Below are 21,198 nucleotides of genomic sequence, written 5' to 3'. Positions count from 1 at the left end.
GGGTTGTGAATGAATTGTTCTTATGAATCGAATCGGTCTGAATGAATCTATCGAAATGAGTCGTTTCACAATATCGTCTGAACTATTCTATCACATTGGACTGAACCAGAGACTGAACGGTTCGTACACGAAACGAACAAAAATATTTCGAGCGGTTCTCGAGTCATTTGCAAATTAATGTGCGTGTGTGACTATTATGACTAATAATGGACAGAGAAGTTAGAGCAGGCATGTAGGCCTACGAATTAAACGTTCTGGATTTTGTTTTTCTGATCAAAACTGCATGTTATTAAAACAGGATAATATCATATAAAAAACTTTTTTCAGCCAGATGTACATTCCTTGTATTATTTTCTGTTAACGCAAATAATATTTATGTTGTAAATGACCTCATGTTTTTATGAGCATGACATTACAACAAACACCTTAATGAATAAACTGGGAAAAAAGCAGCATAGACAGTTGTGGCCTATGTGCCTACATACAGTATTTATTGGAATGATTTATAATAGGCTATAGAAACTATGCCACACGAGGACCATGCGATAACGCAAGTACGCAACTACGTCATAACGTAAAAGAATCACTGAATCGTTTTCTTTAAAATAACTGTTTGAAGGAACCGATCGCGTATGAGACTTCTCGTCACCTGCTCATCACGCACTTACGTAAAAGTCATAGGGAGCATGGGAAATGTAGTCAATTTGTACAAATGTAGTCGAGATGCAATACAATGGCTATATTAGGCTATATTGGACATTACTGATAAGATTTTTATATTCGTATATTTTATACATAACGTCTTCTTTCTTTTACCTGGTTTAGACCTGGTTTTTAGACTATGTAAGACAAACTGATCAGTATTGTTTCGTCGTTGCCTAGAAACACGTCACAGACGCAAAGAAAAGTCTTCGTTCCAAACAAGTTGTCCGTTGTCAGTGTTGCAGCGCGAGACTGTAATTTATATATCAAATGACAAAACAACAAAATAGACTCATAATCACTGTGGAATGGAAAATATACAAATCGACAAAAATGCAACCAATGCAGTGGAGGCCTATTTAGAATACAGAAGGTGGGTTTGCTTGAGGAAATCGATGAGCTGATAACTAAACCTGTTTAAAAAACTTTTCATTTCCTGTTCGTTTGTTTCATGTTCTGGTGATTTGTACATTCCTTTGTAGTTCAAGTAATAAGCTTGTCAGTTTGAAACGGTGATCTTGTAATTCTCTATCATTGAATGCCATGTTTTACAAAGGATTGTTGGGGAAGATGATAGAGGGACGATGTTTTCAGAGGATGAGTACAAGAAATACAAAGACACAGTAGTGCCAAGAAGATTACGAAACCGCCTTTACGTCAGTTTTGGCATCCCAGGACAGATAGACTGCAAACTGATTGGACCAGAGACACCTTGCTTCTGTACACACAGGTATGGATCACCAGTCATACACATACTTGATATTCACACACACATACAAAAACAGATTATTCTATGTTTCTATTTCATTCTCAGGTATAAACAACACTGCACAGACTTTGAGGAGTTGCCAAAGGAAAGGCCTATACTCCTGCCCTGTAGGGTAAAAGGTTGTCTCTGTGTGTCCTATGAATACGTTCATATCAACGGCTCTAACCAAGTACGCTGCCGATGCAAACACACAACCAGTGAGCATGCTGAAGTTTCAGGGCACCTGTGCAAGAAATGTGAGTTTTGCACCATTGCATCCCATATATTATTAAATGAAAGCTAACATAATTTATCATGTAACACATAAGCATTCAATAAAACATAATATGAGTCTCCATTTGTCTTAAAGTTACCTGTTCATACATGCAGGCACTCAGTGTACTGGTTATCGAAGTCCATTCACCTGCGGATGTGGCCAGCCTGGATATGCTCATGTGACGGTGGTTGAAACCAGGGAAGAGCGCATGACACGGGGACGTCCGGTGGGCAGAGCTGTTCCTTATGCGGCTATGGGAGGCCTGACTGGGTTCAGCTCTCTGGCAGAAGGCTACCTGAGACTGGATCCCAGTGGCATAGGCAATGCATGTGAACATCACACACAATAGGATATACATGTCACCTGATCAATGATTTGGTGGCATTACAAACATTAGGTTAACACACACCTTTAGAGTCAACATTACTCTTATTTTATTGTAAGTATATGTGTGGCTATATATATATATATATATATATATATATATATATATATATATATATATATATATATACAATTTAAGTATCTGATCAGATCAAGGTCAAAATGTATATTAATGTATATTTTAGTTCTATAACTTTTTGCCTTTTTTAGTTTCACTTAAATGTTCCTGCAGTGTGGAAAAATATTCATGTTTGAATTGGTTAAATTCCTGATATAGTATCTGCTTTTGACCAGCAGAAGTCAGTAGTGACACACATGCCTCTGCTTTGCTTCACCAGCATTGACGTGACCGTGTGAGAGAGATGTGTCTTTGTTTTCAATGAATTGGCTTTAAATTCCTCTTCTCTACTTTGTAATGTTCAGAACAATAATAGCAATTAAAGTGCGTAATTAAAAGAGTGTTTATTCTCTATCTATGAGACACAGAGGGCTGCGTGCTCTGTGAATTCTGCAGGCTCTGTATTCTGCAGGCTCTTTGCATTCAATCATTTTCTGTTTAAGGAGCAGAAAGAAAGAAGAAACAATTTCACCCCTAATCATTGGTACAGTTCCACTAGAATGGTTTGCTGTATGTGCTTTGCGTGACTAGTTCTGTGTGTGTGTGTGTGTGTGTGTGTGTGTGTGTGTGTGTGTGTGTATTTAGAATATGTTTGAATGTGCTACTCTGTATTTGTATTTGTGAATGTTTTATGACTCATCCTAAGCTTCTCAAGATTCCATTAGATTGGATTCGTTACGACTTCCTCTTTTATACGTTCCTACTCTCTTCCTCTGTTCTGATATGCGTCTCCACTCAATTGCTCTCGAGAACATCTGTATGTCTCATGAAATGTGCAAATGCGAGTGTGTGTGACCTGTGAGACTTGCCTTTGGTGACGTCGGTGATGAAAAACCGGCGATGAGACCAAACACAGACTCTTCTCATTACCACACTTGAAATAAAACTCGCGGCTCATTGGTGGATTTTTCATTGCCACCAACACTCTGAAAATACCTCGCTGATTTATTTAGAAGTCTCTTTTGTACTGCCGCTCTTTGCCTGGTCCTCTATTTATATTAAGCCTCATTTAGATCGTATTATATTATGCACCCTTCGCCTCTCTACCTCGTCAATGATATCTTTAATTCGTTCCCTCTCTTTTGTCCCCCTCCTTCAAATCCCTCAGCTTCAAATCTTTAGTTACACAGAAATCAGTTAAAGACACCAAGAGCAGGAGAAAACACAGCATGAAGTGGGTCTAAGTTCACTGGTTGGCCGATGTTCTTTGCCATGTTGTACATTCACAATAAACAGAGAAAGATTCCTCAAACAGATAGTTATCCCCAAAGAATAAAATCCTCATTTACTCACCTTCATGTCTTTTCAAACAATATAACTTTCTTCCTCCTCATGGATCAAACCACATGGAAGCAGAATGTCCAAGCAGCTCTTTCCCATAATGATAGTAAATGAGGACCAAGTCTTTTAACGAATAACTTAAATCTGAATCTTTTTCACACACAAAGGTATCAGAAGGTGTACTTCTTCTAATGCTTTTATAATGGATTGTGTCCTTTCAGAAGCTTGACAGACCATGGCCACTATCCAGTTCCATTGTGTGAAAAAAAGAGCAGTGGGAACATTTTTCAAAACATACCCATTTGTGTTCTATGGAAGAAAGAATGTCATATTCGACTGTAATGAAACGAGTGATTATGTAGAATTTTAGTTTTGAGGTGTAATATCCCCAACAATTAGTATACTGTATATTCCTAATTAATGCGTTTCTTTAATTATATGATCTAGATTTTGATTTAGAACCCTTAAATATATACTTAAATTTATCTTTGTTTTGGGGTTTAAGGTTTAATCTCCTGCAACTAACTCTTTTTCATTACGGAACCTTAAAAGCAGGGTTCCAACAACCCGAATCTGGTGCATTTAGAACAATTTGTCATTGGAGATTTTTAGTTTGAATGAATAAATGTTTTGTGAAGTCTATTTGTATTTGAATTGATGAATGAGAACATAAAATTCAGCTATACTTAAATCCCTTGAGGGTTTCTTGATACTTGATATACCATATTTGCTTAAAACTGATTAAGTCATTTAGAGTGCCATAAACCAGGCCCTCTGGCCTCTTTGCTGCATGCATAAAATTATAAAATGCATTGCAGTTAAAATATAGATTTTCCAATGCGCTCAAAAGATGTGACTTGTTGGAGGGGAAATTGCTTAATTAAATATACCCATGCACACACACACACAAACACACATACATGCAGTGTTGTAATAATGTGATAAGTCCACAATAATGAAACGCTTGCTTTGTCCTGCTTCTTTCCATATACTTCTTTGATTTAAAAAAAAAAAAAGAATGAAAGAAGAAATCAAAAAGGCTCTTTGAACTCATTAAAAATGCATCGCATGAAAAATGAGAAGCAGCGGTTTATTAACAAAATATAAAATTACCATCCAATTGAGGCTTTGAATGACGACATAGAAGAAAATCGGGACAGGATTACATATAAAGGAGCTGGTGTAAATGTTTAATTAATCTGATTAGATTCAGCAGATGTGCTCCACTAAAGTGATTCACATTGAAATCAGATTAATTCTCTTCCTTGCTGTGATACAGTGCATTAATTTTAATTCTGAGCTGAAATGAGTAAGTAATCGCAGTAGTGATTAAGACAGCAATTTGCTATCGCGCCATGGTTTTTGAATAACCTTGGTCTGTCAGAGCAGAGATCACGAACTGCTGTGATTCAGATTATTGTTGTGGCTTCATTTGTTTATGACACACTTAGTATCTTTTTTTGACCCAAGCTTGCTGGTGTCCAAGGGAACGCAAACAATCTACAAACACACACCTGTGTCCAAAGAGAACGCTGGAGTAAGCTAGCGGAAGGGATGATGTCTGATCTGAAAGGTGACATATCGATTTAGTGTGAGTGTTTGATGATTGTGTATGTGTGTGTGTGTGTGTGTTGATATCAACCCTGATGCCTAACTTCACAGATCCTTTGGTGTCATTTTGCCTTCGATAATCTTTATTCATCTAATCAGTCTACGCTGTATAAATTACATCTTCCTGATGACCTAAATCTAAAGACTAGACGCAATGAAATCACTTCACAAATTCCCCGTCAGTGGAGACCATGATAAAAATGCAAGGAAAAAAGGAAAGCTTCAAAATATATACCTCTTCGCAAGTCTAATCTCCTTGCCATGGAAACCTTTCTGAGGTCTTTAGAGTAACTGATGTACTTCTATAGGAGTCACCATGGTGTCGTGATTGACAGGCTTTGGGGAAGAACAGAAAAGAGTAGAAAATAGACCTGAAAAATATTCACCCGTGTTAGGTTATAGCTCATATTCGTCACACGAAGCAGCTGTCAATCAATTATATATTTCATGAAGTCAAGTTTTTATTACTTTATTAATACTTTATTAGTTTTACTCAAACTGCAAACTTGCTATACTAAGTCAGGAACTGTCCAGCGAACTATGAATCACAAGGCACTTCTTGATTCTGTTCAGACTTTATTATTAGTCTGTTTATATTACATTGAATTTCGTTGAAGCCTTGTAAAGTGTCGCCTTAAGAGTTTCTCCTCTCAGTCTCCCATAAGCCTGACCGATTGCCACACAATTGTCAGAGTCTATATTGTGTGATGTTGAAAAGAACAACATCAATTACCTGGAATCAAAGCAGTGAGACCTAAAAGTGCGTCAAGACAATTGCTTTTTTCAATTTCTTTGTTAAAAGGCTTGAAAATCGACGCTGGGACTGCATTGTGGCCGTGACTTGAGGTGCTTCTGCTCCTCTCAAATCCTTTATTCTGCTCAGTGGTGCTTTGAAGGATTGAAAAAGAATGAGGAGGAGGAGTGAGGGAGCAGAGATGAAGACTGTGAGATTGGTGACGCTATTTATTCACGCCGAGCCCATGAGTGTGAAGGGGGAGACAAGAGCCAGCGTGGAATCACGCAGCTGAGCAAAATCGATAAAAGTTTGCTTGACAGTAATAAAAGATGATTTCTATCGTTTTTGCATCTAAACACTTCAATTTGCCTGCTTACTGAATCCAGACTCTCTCAAATACACTCAGACACATGATGGCACTCTGATGATGGTCTCTGCCTTTGAAGACCAACCGCCAAGGACGGATAATGGTCCTGCGAGACCAACAGCTTCATTGGAGGCCTCCTCTTGACACAATTGTGAGCTATTTTTTAAAATAGTTGTAAAAGTTAGCATTAGCATTGAACAACCTGTAATATTTTAGGCAGTTTATGACAAAAAGAGAGAAAAACTCTTATTTTCTTATTTTAAATTATGATTTTTTCCATAAATTGTTTACTTTCATTGACTTCTTTGGCCATAAGTGATTGGCAGTGACATCAATTTTGTATTTATGAAAGTTTGTTGCTTCAGTTGTTGTGGTGTTGATTCACATTGTTTCTAGATTATTGTGCAGAGTGATCGAATCTTCTAATTCATTTTAAATAATTGCAAAAAGCTTCATTGGCAAAAAAAAGAAGAAGAAAAGAACACTGTTTTATATTTTTGCCCTGGGCCTGGCACAAAAATACGACCAGCTAACATCATTTCACTAATCCTATCATCAGCACATGGGAAAGTGTGAACAAGAACTAGTCAGATAAACTAGTCTATTATTCTGATTGGATTGTAAGAGCAGACTGATTGCTATAAAAGGAGATAAGATGTCTTTCCAATCATTATGGTCTCGTGTTAGCGATCGCTACCTCCAAAGTAAGACGTGTAGCCATCATTGCTTTTCATCAAAATGGCCTCACATGCAAGGAAATTTCTGCAAAGAATATTGCACCTAAAAGAACCATTTACCGGATCATCAAGAACTTCAAGGAGAGAAGTTCAACAATAGTGAGAAAAGCTTCAGGACATCCCAGAGTGTCCAGTAAGCACCAGGACCGTCTCCTCCTGAAGAGTCCGCTATGGAATCATGTCACCCCCAGTGCAGAGCTTGCTCAGTATTGGCAGCAGGTGGTTTCGAGTGCATCTGCACAGATAGTGAGGCGAAGACTTTTGGACAACGGCCTAGTGTCAAGCAGGGCAGCAAAAAAGGCATTTCTTTTCAAGAACAACATCAAGGATGGACTAAAATTCTGTAGGAAGTACAAGGTTTGGACAGCAGAAGACTGGTGTAAAATTATTTTCTCTGAAGAAGCCCCCTTCCGACTCTTTGGGACATCTGGAAAATCGATTGTCTGGAGAAGAAAAAAGGCGAACACTACCATGAGTCCTGTGTCGTGCCAACAGTGAATGTTGTGGGGTTCTTTTCATCCAAGGGAGTAGGCTCTCTCATAATTCTGCCCAAAAACAATGCCATGAGAATGGTATTAAAACATCCTGCAAGAGCAACTTCTCCCAACTCCGCCTTGGCTCGTCCCTCCCTCGGCTCCACCCGGGACCATCGTCCCCTGCGCATCGCAATGCTTCCTCGTTCCACTGGCTCCACCTTGGTCGGACATCACCCTGCCTGCGTGGCGGACTTTTGAGCCTTCCGCTGCACTTCGGCTTTCCACTCCTTCAGCTCCTTCTGGCCCTGCCTTCCCTGCAGCTTCACCAGGGTCCTTGGTCGCACATGCTGTTACGTTCCCTTCCAGCTATTGAATTACCTGAGTTTGTTTTATTAAAGAACCTTTTGTTTGTGAACATTTTTTTCTTTTTCTGAACCTAACCACGACAGTGTTATCATTAGACTACGCTGTTATGTTTTCAAAGTGTGCAGTAATATTTTGGTAATAAAACACAATTAACTTGGATGGAATATGATATAATGCATAGAGGTTTACACTTGTGAGAAGCGCTTTCTATTTCCAAATAACAAGAAATTACACCACAGATATATGTAGTCAAAATTGTGAGATATAAAATGGCAGTTACAAGAATAAACACCTTATTTGTAACCATTTGCAAAAGAAACAAATGTACCACACTAGCTCTAAGCTCAAAAATGCACTGCTGTTGGTGCTATAAGGACATTTCTCATTTCTGCCTTCATTTCAAATTGCACCAGTAGTCACAGGCATACATTCAGACAGTGTCAGTAAGTCTATTATTTTACATTTGCAGTAGCTTTTTTTCAGGCGTCTGGCCACAAGGGCCCTCTCATGGGGGCCCCATTTGTTCAGTTAGTAATCTGTCTTTGCCAACGTCCATGACTCAAGCGTAGGAATGGACAGAGTCAAATAACAATTATGAAGAGCGAACAGAAACAGACTTTTGTAAAAACAAAAGAACATGTGAAGTTGAAGTGAAGTTCCATGTTTTTATAGATTAATAAGACATTGTAAAACCGCCCTGAGAAAATGATAAGGAGAAAGAGAGGGAGAGGTGGAAAAAAGAGAAAAGAGACAATTGGTGTTTGAGTGGAGCGAAATTAGTTTGACGTTCTTATCTTTGGACGCTTTTCTTTAACATAAAGGCTTTTATGTAACATGTTAAACCAGTCAGACACAGTGAATGGGAGAAGAAACAAGAGCAATAATTGCAAATAGTGAGTCAGACATTTTTGCAAGCAAGTGAGTGTAACTGCTTTTTTTTTTCAGACAACCAGCCTTTACTTTAGACAAGTACTGTATATGTAGGACTATTTACATGTGTGTGATTTTATACAACAGTTCAATAAACAAGAAGTTTATGTATTGAGTAATTTAGCCTACATTTTAGATAGAGTATTGCCAGTTACTTTGTTGTTGCTCCATCAACGAAAATTGTTCCAAACAAAGACACAAAAGAACTTTACAACACCGAACAGCATTGGTTTAGTTCCTGGATGATTCAGCATTTTTAAATGAATCAATTGAATTAATGATTCAATGGCTCACGGTAACACTTTATTTTACAGTGTCCTTGTTACATGTTACATGTACTTATTATTAGTAATAACAGTAAATCATGCAACTAACTCTAAACCAAACTCTAAATCGAACCCTATCGTAAGTACGTGTTGTTAATTAATATTAAGTCAAGTCAAGTCACCTTCATTTATATGGCGCTTTTAACAATATACATTGTTTCAAAGCAACTTTACAGTGATAATAGGAAATTAAAGTAACAGAGATTGTTTTGGCTTTACAGCAGCTCTCAATAAAGTTATTGTCCAGCTAAAGTTTGTTTTGATTGATTCACTTTCATTGCAAAGATCATTAGTCATTAACTTAGCTAACTGACGCTAACACGACACCAATCTAACAGAAAACCCTTAATGCACTCCGGCCACGCATCTGCACAACAACAGTGCCTGGTGGCTCGAGAACGCAAACCTTGAAATAGGTTCCATCGTGCAAGCCTTGAAAAAAAAAAAAAGAAGTTATCCCTGCACAAACTTTAAAAAACGTGAACCTATGAGAACGCTGACAGCGTGCGTATTACTTGTTTAGTCTATAAGTATACGTGTTTGAATATATATGTGCGCAGGTGTGTAGTCTTTCTTTACAAATTGACCTCAACAAATTACTTGTCTGGCCTCAAAAATTTATATTACAGAATTTTTTATTGCTTCCGCGTAGCCATGTGAACCGGAATTATTTTGACAATGTTTTATCGGTACAGAGGTAAAGGGAAGGGAAGGAGGCCTTCACAGGGGAGAGACCAGTTGACACTTCAGGACTGCGTTGTCGTCGTGTCCAGGCGCAGGTCATTCATCAGATTTGGATCCGGCCTGGATCCGGCAGACTGCGGTAAACCTTGGGATAAACAGAGAGACTAATTTATACAAATTACTTGTATTTTAATTAAATACTTTTTTCACAGCAGTATTTTGTTTTGTATTTAAATACATTTGATGAGTAAGTATTTGTAATTTGTAATTAAATACTTTTTGATGTATTTGTGCCCATCTCTGTCCGGCTGACCTAATCTGTGCAGCCTAACATTGAATTATAGAAGTTTATAATGTGTTATGTGTATGCTAGTTCAAAGTCATGTGTTTTTAGATTTAAAATGACAGAGTGTGTCTCCTTCCCGGACAAAGTTAGGAAGATTGTTCCAAAGTTTTGGTGCTAAATAGGAAAAGGATATACCGCCAGCAGTCGATTTTGATATTCTATGTATTATTATCAACTGGCCAGAATTTTGAAATCGAAATAGACGTGAAGGACTAATGCGTTAAGAGCCCGCTCAAGTACTGAGGAGCTAAACCATTTAATGCTTTGTAAGTAATCAGCAATATTTAAAAATATTTAGGGAGCCAATGCAGTGTTGACAGAACGGGGCTAATATGGTCACACTTTCTGGTAAGAACTCTAGCTGTATTTTGTTTATTAAGCGTGCAGGGCAACCACCCATAAGAGCATTACAATAATCTAGCCTTGATGTCATGAACACATGAACTAATTGTTCCGCATTTGTCATTGAGAGCATATGATGTAATTTAGATATATTTTTAAGATGGAAGAATGCGGTTTTACAGATAGTAGAAACGTGACTTTCAAATGAAAGATTGGTATCAAAGAGCACACCCAGGTTCCTAACCGACGACGAAGACTTGACAGATCAGCCATCAAGTGATAGACAGTATTCTAGGTTATTACGTGAGGACGTTTTTTGCCCAATAATTAGAATCTCTGTTTTTTCAGAATTAAGTAGTAGGAAAGTACTAGTTATCCAGTTTTTTATATCAGCTATGCATTCCGTTAATTTTGTGAATTGGTAAGTTTCGTCAGGGTATGAAGAAATATAGAGCTGAGGATCATCAGCATAACAGTTAAAACTAATGCCATGCTTCCTAATGATATCTCCCAAGGGTAGCATGAACAGAGTGAACAGCAATTACTCATTACTCAGTACTTAACTGTATAATTACACTGTAACAAGGACACCTTAAAAGAGATTGTAACCTGGATCCCTCATTAAAAAACTTGTGTTGTACCTGAACGAGGCTGTGTTCTCCAAATGGGATAAATCCGCTTTCGACGGTCCCTTCAGAGTGAGAACAATCATTGCCGCCATACTGAAGGGTCCCTCAAGTACAAGTATTGTTTCCATTCATTTCTCCCATAGGGATTTTAAAAAAAGAGTCTGAACCAAGCCAACTAGCTACGACATAAATCATAACATCACTGTGGCGAGCAGGACGAGGCAGAGGGCCATGAGAAAACGGCTGGTGGCGTGATTGAGGATGACCGACACCTGTGCGATGCACTGGTCTCGTATCTCTCACGGAGGAGCGGAAGAGGAGGAGCGATGACCGTGAAGGACGAGAGAGGACCAGGCCTGGACTGTTTTATTTGATGTTCTGTTTATATGTGGCGGCAGTGGTCCGTGAGGGGCTGCCGTCTTTACTTTAGTTTTTGTATGTGTTTATTTATTCATTAAAAGTCTTTAAATGGTCACCGGTTCCCGCCTCCTTCTTCCCATATAACAGCTGCATTTAACAGCTTTAGTATGGGAAATAACCACAATCCCATGAAGCATTGCAAACAGCATAATCGAATATAAAACTACTCATTTAAAAATGTCGAACAATATATTTTAAGCTAATTGCAAAATATGCACATATATACAAATATTTAAAGTCCCCTTGTAGTCAATCATTTTATCCCTTAAAACTCATCTTTGATCACCAAAATTACATATTTAAACGTTTTTTCAGTGAAATTTTTTTCTTCATGCCTTAAAATAGCTTGAATGTAACTCTACACCCTTGCTTCATTTGTGGATCAATGAATATGCAAATTAGCCCCACCTCTATTCACTCACACCAGCTCAGAGATCCACTCGTTAAACTACCTGAGGTAAACGCTGCACAATGGTATGGCATAACGGTAATTAATATGATTAGTCTTTTGCTTGACTGCGTTATCAAACAGCTAATAATGTGTTACACAAACCATGTTCCCGTTCACAATCTCTGAGTCAGACAGCTGCCTTCTAAAATTCAGCATCCTTAGAAATGCTTTGAACAGCTTAGAACCTCAAAAGGCATATAGTTCATCATAACATTGTAATACATCATACACCCTCTATATTGCTAAATCAACCTAATTTTTCAAATCAACAGAAACATATACCGGGATAACCTGCATGGCTTTTCTTGAGATTCCACTACATCAGTTAATGATATGCTAAATCCCGCTGGCAACATTGACGTAATTGGTCACAAGGTAGTTTGTGACGTCAGAAACACCAGCGATTTCAAACTGCATTTTTAAGAGAAAATACTCAAGCAATGGTGTTGAATTATGAATTTGCACATGGTTAGTCCTAAAGCACACACAAACATATAAACAACATTAAAAACTTGATTTTCACCACAGGGGACTTTTAAGTATTTTGAGGCTGACTTTATTAGTGGGCAGAACCAAAGAGCTCTTTTGGTGCATTTTGATAGTGGCAACTCTCTGATTGGTGGAATTGTCTGTACAGCATCATGGGTAATGTAGTTTTTCACCACAAATTCCACTGTAAAACACAATTATTTTAGAAATAAATTAAAATGATGTGGGCTGACAGCTTCAGCTGAAGCAAATACCATCATTAAATATCCTTGTAGCTCATAGTAGGGCTGTCTTTAAAAGTTTGTATATCATTGAAAATCAACTTGGGGGTTGCACTCTATTGTACAATAATGGCGCCTCCTTAATTGGCTCGGAAAGATGATGCAAAAGTGCGTTCCAAGCGCCAGTTTTTTTGGCTTAAAAAAAACGACATTCCTTCGAATCTCTCACTCTAGAGGGCAAACCCTTCGAAGGGATTAAGGCATATTAGACCTTCAGAATGGAACACAGGGTGATTCATGTTTTTGAACAAATTGGTTGAATGAACAAGTCAATAGCTTGATTAACATAAAGACAGTAACCTGTTACCACTTACTGGTATATCTTTGTAACCTGCAGAAAGATTCATTGATAAATCCCCACCACTAATGCAGCTCTAAAATTCTATTTGGGAAAATGGGAATTGTTTTGATGTTTTTGATTCTGGTATATATACAGACATGTTTATGTATAGGAATGAACAGGTGATGAAAAAAACGTCATGATCCCAGTTTACCTGCTTTCTTGACAGACATTATTGGATTGGCAGCTCTAAGACATGAGTTTACGGGTCAGACAGAGATGCAGCAGGTTTCATTAAAGTTATTTCTCACCTTTGAGTCTGACCTGTGACTTTGCACAAGCCTGAAGGCTAAGCACTGGAGGAGACAGGTGGCACCACAGCACCAGTATATCTGTGGTTCGCTTCTGTCCTTTATTTTCTTGAAAGATTGCTTCTTAAAATGTACACACATACACACACTTATCATTTTAGTTAAATGATATTTTTTCTACGGTTGAATAAAGCTTATAAAACACAATAATCACCGGCACATTATTTTCTAGGAAATTTGTTCTGACGTAATGTGGTCCTTTAAATGCTACTTCTTTTAACTGTTTTTTAGCAGCAGATTTAAACCGCAAACTCAATACACATGTTTCAGGCTATTATCATGCGGTTACCTCAACATAATAAGGCAGACAGAACATTTTATAGTGTTATCAATAGACCATGCTGTTATGTTTTCAAAGCAAGCTGTAATATTTTGTGAATAACGCTCAGGGAACGGGGGGGGGGGGGCGGGGGCTGTATATATTTTACAGCAAGGAGCCACTATATGTTCCCTTTTAAGGTTGGAAATGTAATTATTGTACTTTTTTTCTTGACTGCAAAGTAGGGATATATATATATATACACTGAACAAAATTATAAATGCAACACTTTTGTTTTTGCCCCCATTTTTCATGAACTGAACTCAAAGATCTCAGACTTTTTTCTATGTACACAAAAGGCCTATTTCTCTCAAATATTGTTCACAAATCTGTCTAAATCTGTGTTACTTTTCCTTTGCCGAGATAATCCATCCACCTCACAGGTGTGGCATATCAAGATGCTGATAGACAGCTAATTTCTCTACCATAAGCCATCTCCAAAGGGTTTTAGAGAATTTGGCTATACATCCAACCTGCCTCACAAACGCAGACCACGTGTAACCACACCAGCCCAGGACCTCCACATCCAGCATCTTCACCTCCAAAGATCTTCTGAGACCAGCCACCCGGACAGCTGCTGCAACAATCGGTTTACATAACCAAAGAATTTCTGCACAAACTGTCAGAAACTGTCTCAGGGAAGCTCATGCTCATGCTGCATGCTCGTCGTCCTCATCGGGGTCTCGACCTGACTGCAGTTCATCGTCGTAAGCGACTTGAGTGGGCAAATGTTCACATTCAATGGCGTCTGGCACTTTGGAGAGGTGTTCTCTTCACGGATGAATCCCGGTTTTCACTGTACAGGGCAGATGGCAGACAGCGTGTATGGCGTCGTGTGGGTGAGCGGTTTGCTGATGTCAACGTTGTGGATCGATTGGCCCATGGTGGCGGTGGGGTTATGGTATGGGCAGGCGTATGTTATGGACAACGAACACAGGTGCATTTTATTGATGGCATTTTGCACAGAGATGCACAGAGATACCGTGACGAGATCCTGAGGCCCATTGTTGTGCCATTCATTCACGACCATCACCTCATGTTGCAGCATGATAATGCACGGCCCCATGTTACAAGGATCTGTACACAATTCCTGGAAGCTGAAAACATCACAGTTCTTGCATGGCCAGCATACTCACCGGACATGTCCCCCATTGAGCATGTTTGGCATGCTCTGGATTGGCGTAGACGACAGTGTGTTCCAGGTCCTGCCAATATCCAGCAATATCCATATTTGCACAGTCATTGAAGACGAGTGGACCAACATTCCACAGGCCACAATCAACAACCTGATCAACTCAGGGCCTGTCCACACGGAGACGTATACGTATACATTTTTTATCGTATTGCCGTTTCGTCCACACGGATCCGGCGTTTTCGGAGACTGAAACCGCTATTTTTTTAAACCTGGTCCCAAGGTGGATAAATCTGAAAACGCCGCCCTTGCGTTTTCGTGTGTACGGCCAATCCGTACATTTTGTGAAACGATGATGTCATCACACCAAGTGTCAACTAGTCAGACACCGTTAAGTCACAGCAACTACATTTATGGTTTTTCATATTGTTCAACAAAGTTCTTGTTTAAAAAAGAAAAAAGAAAAAAAGAAGCTACTGTGCCTAATATTATTGTTGTATACAGCCATAGTATACAGCGCAAGGTTTATGCGCATGCTTTAAGTCTTCTTCTCCGTTTTTAGTGTATGTCTGTGGCAGAATTACAGCGCCACATACTGGTCTGGTATGTATACTACATCGTTTTGAGTCGGTTTCAGTGGTTTCGTGTGTACGCAGATATTTCTTGAGACGACGCCGTGTTTACGGAATTTTTTTTTTTGAACGGGGAAAAAAAATATCGGATAGGGAAAACTCTGGCTTCGTGTGGATGTGGCCTCAGTGCGAAGGAGATGTGTTGCACTGCGTGAGGCAAATGGTGGTCACACCAGATACTGACTCGTTTTCAGATTATCTCGGCAAAGGGGAAGTGCTCACTAACACAGATTTAGACAGATTTGTGAACAATATTTGAGAGAAATAGGCCTTTTGTGTACATAGAAAAAGACTATATATCCCCACTCTCACAGTCAAGAAAAAAAGTACAATAATTTTTACATTTTCAACCTTAAAAGGGAACATATAGTGCCTCCTTGCTGTAAAACATACTCCCCCCCCCCCCCCCCCCCCCGTTCCCTGAGCGTTATTCATAAAATATATATACACACAGACACACACAAACACACATACAGTACACACACACACACACACACACACACACACACACACACACACACACACACACATATACATACACTAAGCAGTGGTTGCTGCAAAAACAGAAAGAATATAAACTGGAGCTGCAAGTGTTAGTAAAATTAATACATGTCTGAGTGAGTGGAAGCAGATGTGCAGCAATAAATGGAGATGAATTGGCAAATTCTGGAGATGAATTTTTGAGGTGCTTCCTTTCAAAGCTCTATACTGTTCATCAGCTCAGTGTGAAAGAGAGATTGGCAGAGAGAGAGAGAGATAACAAAAACACCAAAAAAGTGAAAGAGGTAAAATGGGACACACTGCCCTATGTAACAACAACTAAAAAATTGATTGTGCATGTAATTATCTACAGTTGTTGACAAAGAAAGACATTCTGGCCCCAGAACATTTTCCTTATCACAACAGCCTCATTCAACAACACAAAGAACATATTATATTGTCATTCATATGAAGACAGTTTGCCTTTGACGAGGGCAACACACTCAGATGTACTCAGATAAAGAGTAGAAAAAAAGGATGGGACAGGTTACAGTGAAAATATTTTTCAACAAGAGAGCAAAGCCATGATGTGGTATATGATGCATAAAGTCTCTCTGGAATGACTGACGTACTGCGGTACTGACAAATAATCCATGCAAAGTTCTCAACAGAGCACACATACAATCCAAAAATTCACATTCTAACTCTTTTATCCTATGATTTGAGCACAATGGCCATGTTTTTTAGTTTTTTTTAGCTCCCGCAAAACTAATGCATTTTGACCCAGTTTCATGTCATGCCTGAATAAATAAATGCTTTTCATTTTCTCTCCATTTCAAGGTGTTTTTTTTTAATCATTAATTTAATCTGACTTCAAAAACACACATCATTGTATGCATAGTTTTTGGGGGATGTCCATTTTACTTCATTATTTTTCCTATCATGGAGAGGGGGGGGGGGACTTCCTTCCCAGTTTTTTCTGATTTTCCATTTGAGAAAAAGACCCCAGTAATAAACTGTCTTCTCGAATGATGTCTCACGCTGTTCTCAGAAATGACAAAATACCCAGTCTGCAATCAAAAGTTAGATTTTTATAAGATTATAATATGATCTGAAACATTTTTTTATAAAGTTCATTCAAAGGCTAAGCTATCCACATTAATTTTATAACTTTATTAATCATATTGTATGTTGACACTTGTAAATGACACTAATTTGTGTTCCATCTATAATTTTAAGTGGAAACATCTGAGACAAATGCTTCATTGAAACAGAACCGAGTTATGAAAGAGCAATAAAGCTTTCCTATGGCATTATAAATAACATGCAACATAGCATGATAATCATAAATGGACTCTTTGTTTGTTCTACGGGATAACTGAAACGTTGCCTATTAGGTTCAGCGTGTAGATATCAGGATGTCATTTTAGTAAAGAACATCAGAACAACTGAAGAAGTTTAAAAGGTGAAACAAGTGAATAAAACTGGAAATTTTAGGTCATGATTCGAACTTCTTGTGTTTAGTGCAAAATACCGTCCCTAAATAACCTCCCACGCATTCAAATGAGGACCAAACAAGCGCGTTTTAAAGCAGTGATGACAGAGGTTTTAATCCGTGACGCGGGCTCGCGCGCATCAAAAGAGTCGCGCGCAATTGCGCGTGGGCTCCGGTCTTTATGGCACGAGCCGTACAGGTATAAAACCAGACGACACACGACACAGAATGCAGAAAATCAGAGAAGTCGAGACCCACCGAGCAAGAAGTGCAATCAAGACCTCATACAAGGAAGAGTAAGTGCACCATTTATATAATGCTTTTACATTATTTGGAAGCTTTATTTTATTAAGTTTTATTTATTTTAGAAAGTAATGAAATGTAGCTTTTATGAAATATCTCTATTATGCTAGTAATATTAAATACCGCTATTAATACCATAAAACATACTTTCTAGTTTAATGCAGACCAGAGTCCAGCCCAAACGTCTTCTGTTAAGATTTGTGATTATATGAGTTAGTTTTTAGAACATTGGATTACGTATTAGCACAAACACTTTTGCTTTTTTTTATTTATATATATATATTTTTTTTTATCTCAGATGCATCCAAACATGAAAATGTGGATCGGTTGGGCAGCGTGCGCCTTCCTCTTGTTCGCCTGCTTGGGAACTCTTACGGAAGGGTATCCAACAAAACCTGACAACCCTGGAGAGGAGGCACCTGCGGAGGAGCTCGCCAAGTATTATTCTGCACTAAGACACTACATCAACCTCATAACAAGGCAGAGGTGAGCTGTTTACTTTTACTTATAATAAATACTTCTCAAAAGAATTGGATGGAAATGTTTAAAAATTCTTTCTCAAGTTGTTCCTTTTCTTTCTTCTCTCAACAACATCGCTTAGCCTAGTTTTTGACCGACAAAAGTTAATCTGTAGCCTATTTTAAAAACACCAAAATGGGCTCTCTACCTTGAAGCAACTGCATGGGGACTGGAAAACTATAGTTCCGTTTCTGTCTTTTCAAAAGCACTGGATTAATCCATAGATAAACCCCCGCTGACTCTCTAATTGACTGCGCACTACACAGCGCTTAAAATGTGTTTAACGGCGGGATGTGGTTTTGTACTTACTAAAATTCAGCAAGTGAAGTAACAAAGAGAAATAGGCTACTAAGGAACGGTTACAAATAAACTCAAATCCCTTCGCATAACTAAAGTAGCCTATTGTTTTCCTTCCGCTTAAAGAAAAAGGAAGAACATAGATTAGACTGCACGTGGAAATGGAAACGATGCACTTCATTCTAAGCGTAAATTTTAGTTGTGGGAATCAAGTTTAAATGACATTGGGATCTATGTGATCTAGAATGGGGGCTGGAATATTGTTTCATATTAGTATTAATGAGCTTTTTAGCTTCATTTTCGAAGTTTCAGTAACTACAGAAGTTCTTTATAGTCAGTTAGTGCGTATTATTTTACTCCACGGTAAGTGGAAATCGTGAAGTAAGTTGATGTTTTACAAATGTTAAGCGCAAAAAGACAAAATGATTTTACAAAAGTTAACTCCACTCATAAGTATAGCCCACTGTATCATTCTTCCACTGGTGTGATTGATGTATTTGTTCTGTTTGACAGGTATGGCAAACGGTCCAGCGCTGACACCTTAATATCAGACCTTCTGATTGGTGAAACAGAGTCCCATCCTCAGACCAGGTAAGGCTTATAAACTGACTTTAGACAGCTTATAATGAATTCATTATTCTTTTATGACAATATTATTATCATAGTGTTCCATTCACCATTCTTAAGTAGCTAAACAATAAAAACATCAAGTGTAACAGTGAACACTTTATTGTGTAAAAAGTTTTTTTTTTTTTTTTTGATTATAAGAATTTATGGCTGTTTATCCACAGATATGAGGACCATTTGGTGTGGTGATCTCAGCAATTGTGTTAACACAGTCATATCCATGTGTCATCCTGTTATACGGTCACCAAATCTCATCAAATTGAAATCTTCTGTATCATCAAGATCAACAACTTTCTGTGAAGTACCACATCCATAATCAGAATAGTGAAAACACTGCAGAACATTCAAATCCTTATGTCTGTACAAGTGTGCGTCTATGTGAAATGCTAAGATAGGGTTCCACTGAATATGGCCTTGTTGACGTGTGCCCGCTCTGGACTCATCGGAGATCAGTCAGCCGCCCAACAAGACAATTGTACAGAGACTTACTGTGTGTATGCGTGTTGTGTCCATTGTAATCCCAAATATCAAAAGAGAACATTACTAACTGTACAGTATAACAGTGCTAATAAAGTTCACTATATTTGAATGAGTTGTCTTTGTTTCCTGTGTTCTACTTTCAATAAAAACATATCAGTCAAGTTTAAGAATATCAGAGCTTAATACAATTGTTTCCTGGCAGTAAAAACAAATATATTAAAAGTTATAGTAGGCTATATTTTAAAAACAGCCCTTCCTTAAACAATTCTCTAGAGCTTCATTGTTCTGAGGCTACATTTTTCAAGGTTGATTGAAGTTGTTACATTTTAAATTGCAATAAATGGCCCGTTGGTCATATACTCATTCTAGGTTGTTTCAGCCGTCAGGTAATTGTAGCCAACCAATGCAGATGTTGAATAAGGGTCATCAGACACATTCCAAAGTTAAAAGCAAAATGTAAAACTCGTGAAGCACATTATGTCCAAATCCAAAAATGATTGATCAGGAAGTGATCTTTATAAATTTGAAAAAGTCCATGGCACAATTATTGATATACTTTGGACATTAGAAAGGTGCCGTAAAAGGCATTTACATTCATCATGCAGGTGACGAAAATGTGACGTGCAAAGCATTAAAATTGTAAGAGCTGATCTACATCATATGCAAATGTTTGCTTTTCAAGGCTTCAATGTTTTATTATCTTCTTCAATGTTTTATTATCTTCAGGTTTGTCAGACTCTACTTGTCACGTATAGCTCCTGGTCTTTCCCTAGTTAACACTTTATGTAATTTACTTTTTGTCTAGGTCATGTATTCCATGTCCTGTTTCCTGTCATAGTAATTGTGCCTATTTCACCTGTTCTTCGTTAACCAGTGCATGTATTTTCAGTGTGTAGTTTAGTCCGACTGTTAGAGCACTACTCTCTATCTATACACGTGTAGAAGGATCTGGGCACACTATCCACCCTGTTCTTCACTATCAGATGCGTACTAAAGAATCTGGGCAGAAGAATAGGTCACATATGGGAATTTTCCATTTTATGAATACTGCATATTCTGTAATGCTTTTTGCATACTACAGGGTAGGTTGTGTCTCAAACAAACCCAGTTCAAAAGTAAGCGCATAGCTGGGAGTTTTGTAGGACTGTCCCATTGTCAAAATCAATCCCAGTGCACTGAAATGCTTGCGGTCAAAGAATTTCAACAATGCAAAGCAAAAATGTAATATAACAGTAATATAAATTGCATACTGCTTACTATTTATAAAAGTAGTATGCGAAAGTGTACATAAACAGCAATATTGTCAAATGACCTCATTAAATTGCACGCTTAATTGTGAGTGCTGTTCAATTGCATATACAGCATATTTTGGCACATAGTGATCCAGGTATTCCATGCATTGAATACAAAATTTGCATACAATGCACAGTACGTATTACAGAAATAGTACAAGTAGTAGCCATGTTAGTGATCTATTCTGGACATAGTCTATTTATCGTTATTGTTTCTTACTGACATGGTTATGTTGTGTATGTCTGTAAGCACATGATTTTAGTATCAAT

The 21,198-nt window shown here is 38.1% G+C and overlaps 2 protein-coding genes across 2 annotated transcripts; both read left to right on the top strand.

The window, feature by feature from the left end:
* Nucleotides 1-233: 233 nt before the first annotated feature.
* On the top strand, nucleotides 234-4,150 carry fam221a (family with sequence similarity 221 member A). Its single transcript, XM_082186042.1, has 4 exons — nucleotides 234-1,075; nucleotides 1,259-1,432; nucleotides 1,517-1,707; nucleotides 1,841-4,150. Exons 1-4 carry the CDS (start codon nucleotides 1,011-1,013, stop codon nucleotides 2,074-2,076), a joined length of 666 nt encoding a protein of 221 aa, XP_082042168.1. The 5' UTR covers nucleotides 234-1,010; the 3' UTR covers nucleotides 2,077-4,150.
* A 13,346-nt stretch (nucleotides 4,151-17,496) lies between these two features.
* Nucleotides 17,497-19,806, top strand: npy (neuropeptide Y). The gene is made up of 4 exons (XM_082186350.1): nucleotides 17,497-17,706; nucleotides 18,012-18,199; nucleotides 19,043-19,120; nucleotides 19,321-19,806. The coding sequence occupies exons 1-4, from the start codon at nucleotides 17,512-17,514 to the stop codon at nucleotides 19,343-19,345; spliced, it is 486 nt and encodes a 161-aa protein (XP_082042476.1). The 5' UTR covers nucleotides 17,497-17,511; the 3' UTR covers nucleotides 19,346-19,806.
* The last annotated feature ends 1,392 nt before the right edge of the window (nucleotides 19,807-21,198 follow it).

Source organism: Leuciscus leuciscus, assembly GCF_965113295.1.
Source record: "Leuciscus leuciscus genome assembly, chromosome: 12".
Classification (NCBI taxonomy): Eukaryota; Metazoa; Chordata; class Actinopteri; order Cypriniformes; family Leuciscidae; genus Leuciscus; species Leuciscus leuciscus.
Note: the sequence above shows the minus strand (reverse complement) of the source record. Positions and strands in the feature narration are given on the sequence as shown.

Bases quoted from the DNA above. Each gene is read 5' to 3' on its own strand.
- fam221a (XM_082186042.1), top strand. From the start codon at position 1,011: ATGGAAAATATACAAATCGACAAAAATGCAACCAATGCAGTGGAGGCC. The intron at 1,433-1,516 runs GTATGGATCACC...TTTCATTCTCAG, and splicing joins CCTTGCTTCTGTACACACAG to GTATAAACAACACTGCACAG. The intron at 1,708-1,840 runs GTGAGTTTTGCA...TCATACATGCAG, and splicing joins AGGGCACCTGTGCAAGAAAT to GCACTCAGTGTACTGGTTAT.
- npy (XM_082186350.1), top strand. From the start codon at position 17,512: ATGACAGAGGTTTTAATCCGTGACGCGGGCTCGCGCGCATCAAAAGAG. The intron at 18,200-19,042 runs GTGAGCTGTTTA...TCTGTTTGACAG, and splicing joins AACCTCATAACAAGGCAGAG to GTATGGCAAACGGTCCAGCG. The intron at 19,121-19,320 runs GTAAGGCTTATA...GTTTATCCACAG, and splicing joins GAGTCCCATCCTCAGACCAG to ATATGAGGACCATTTGGTGT.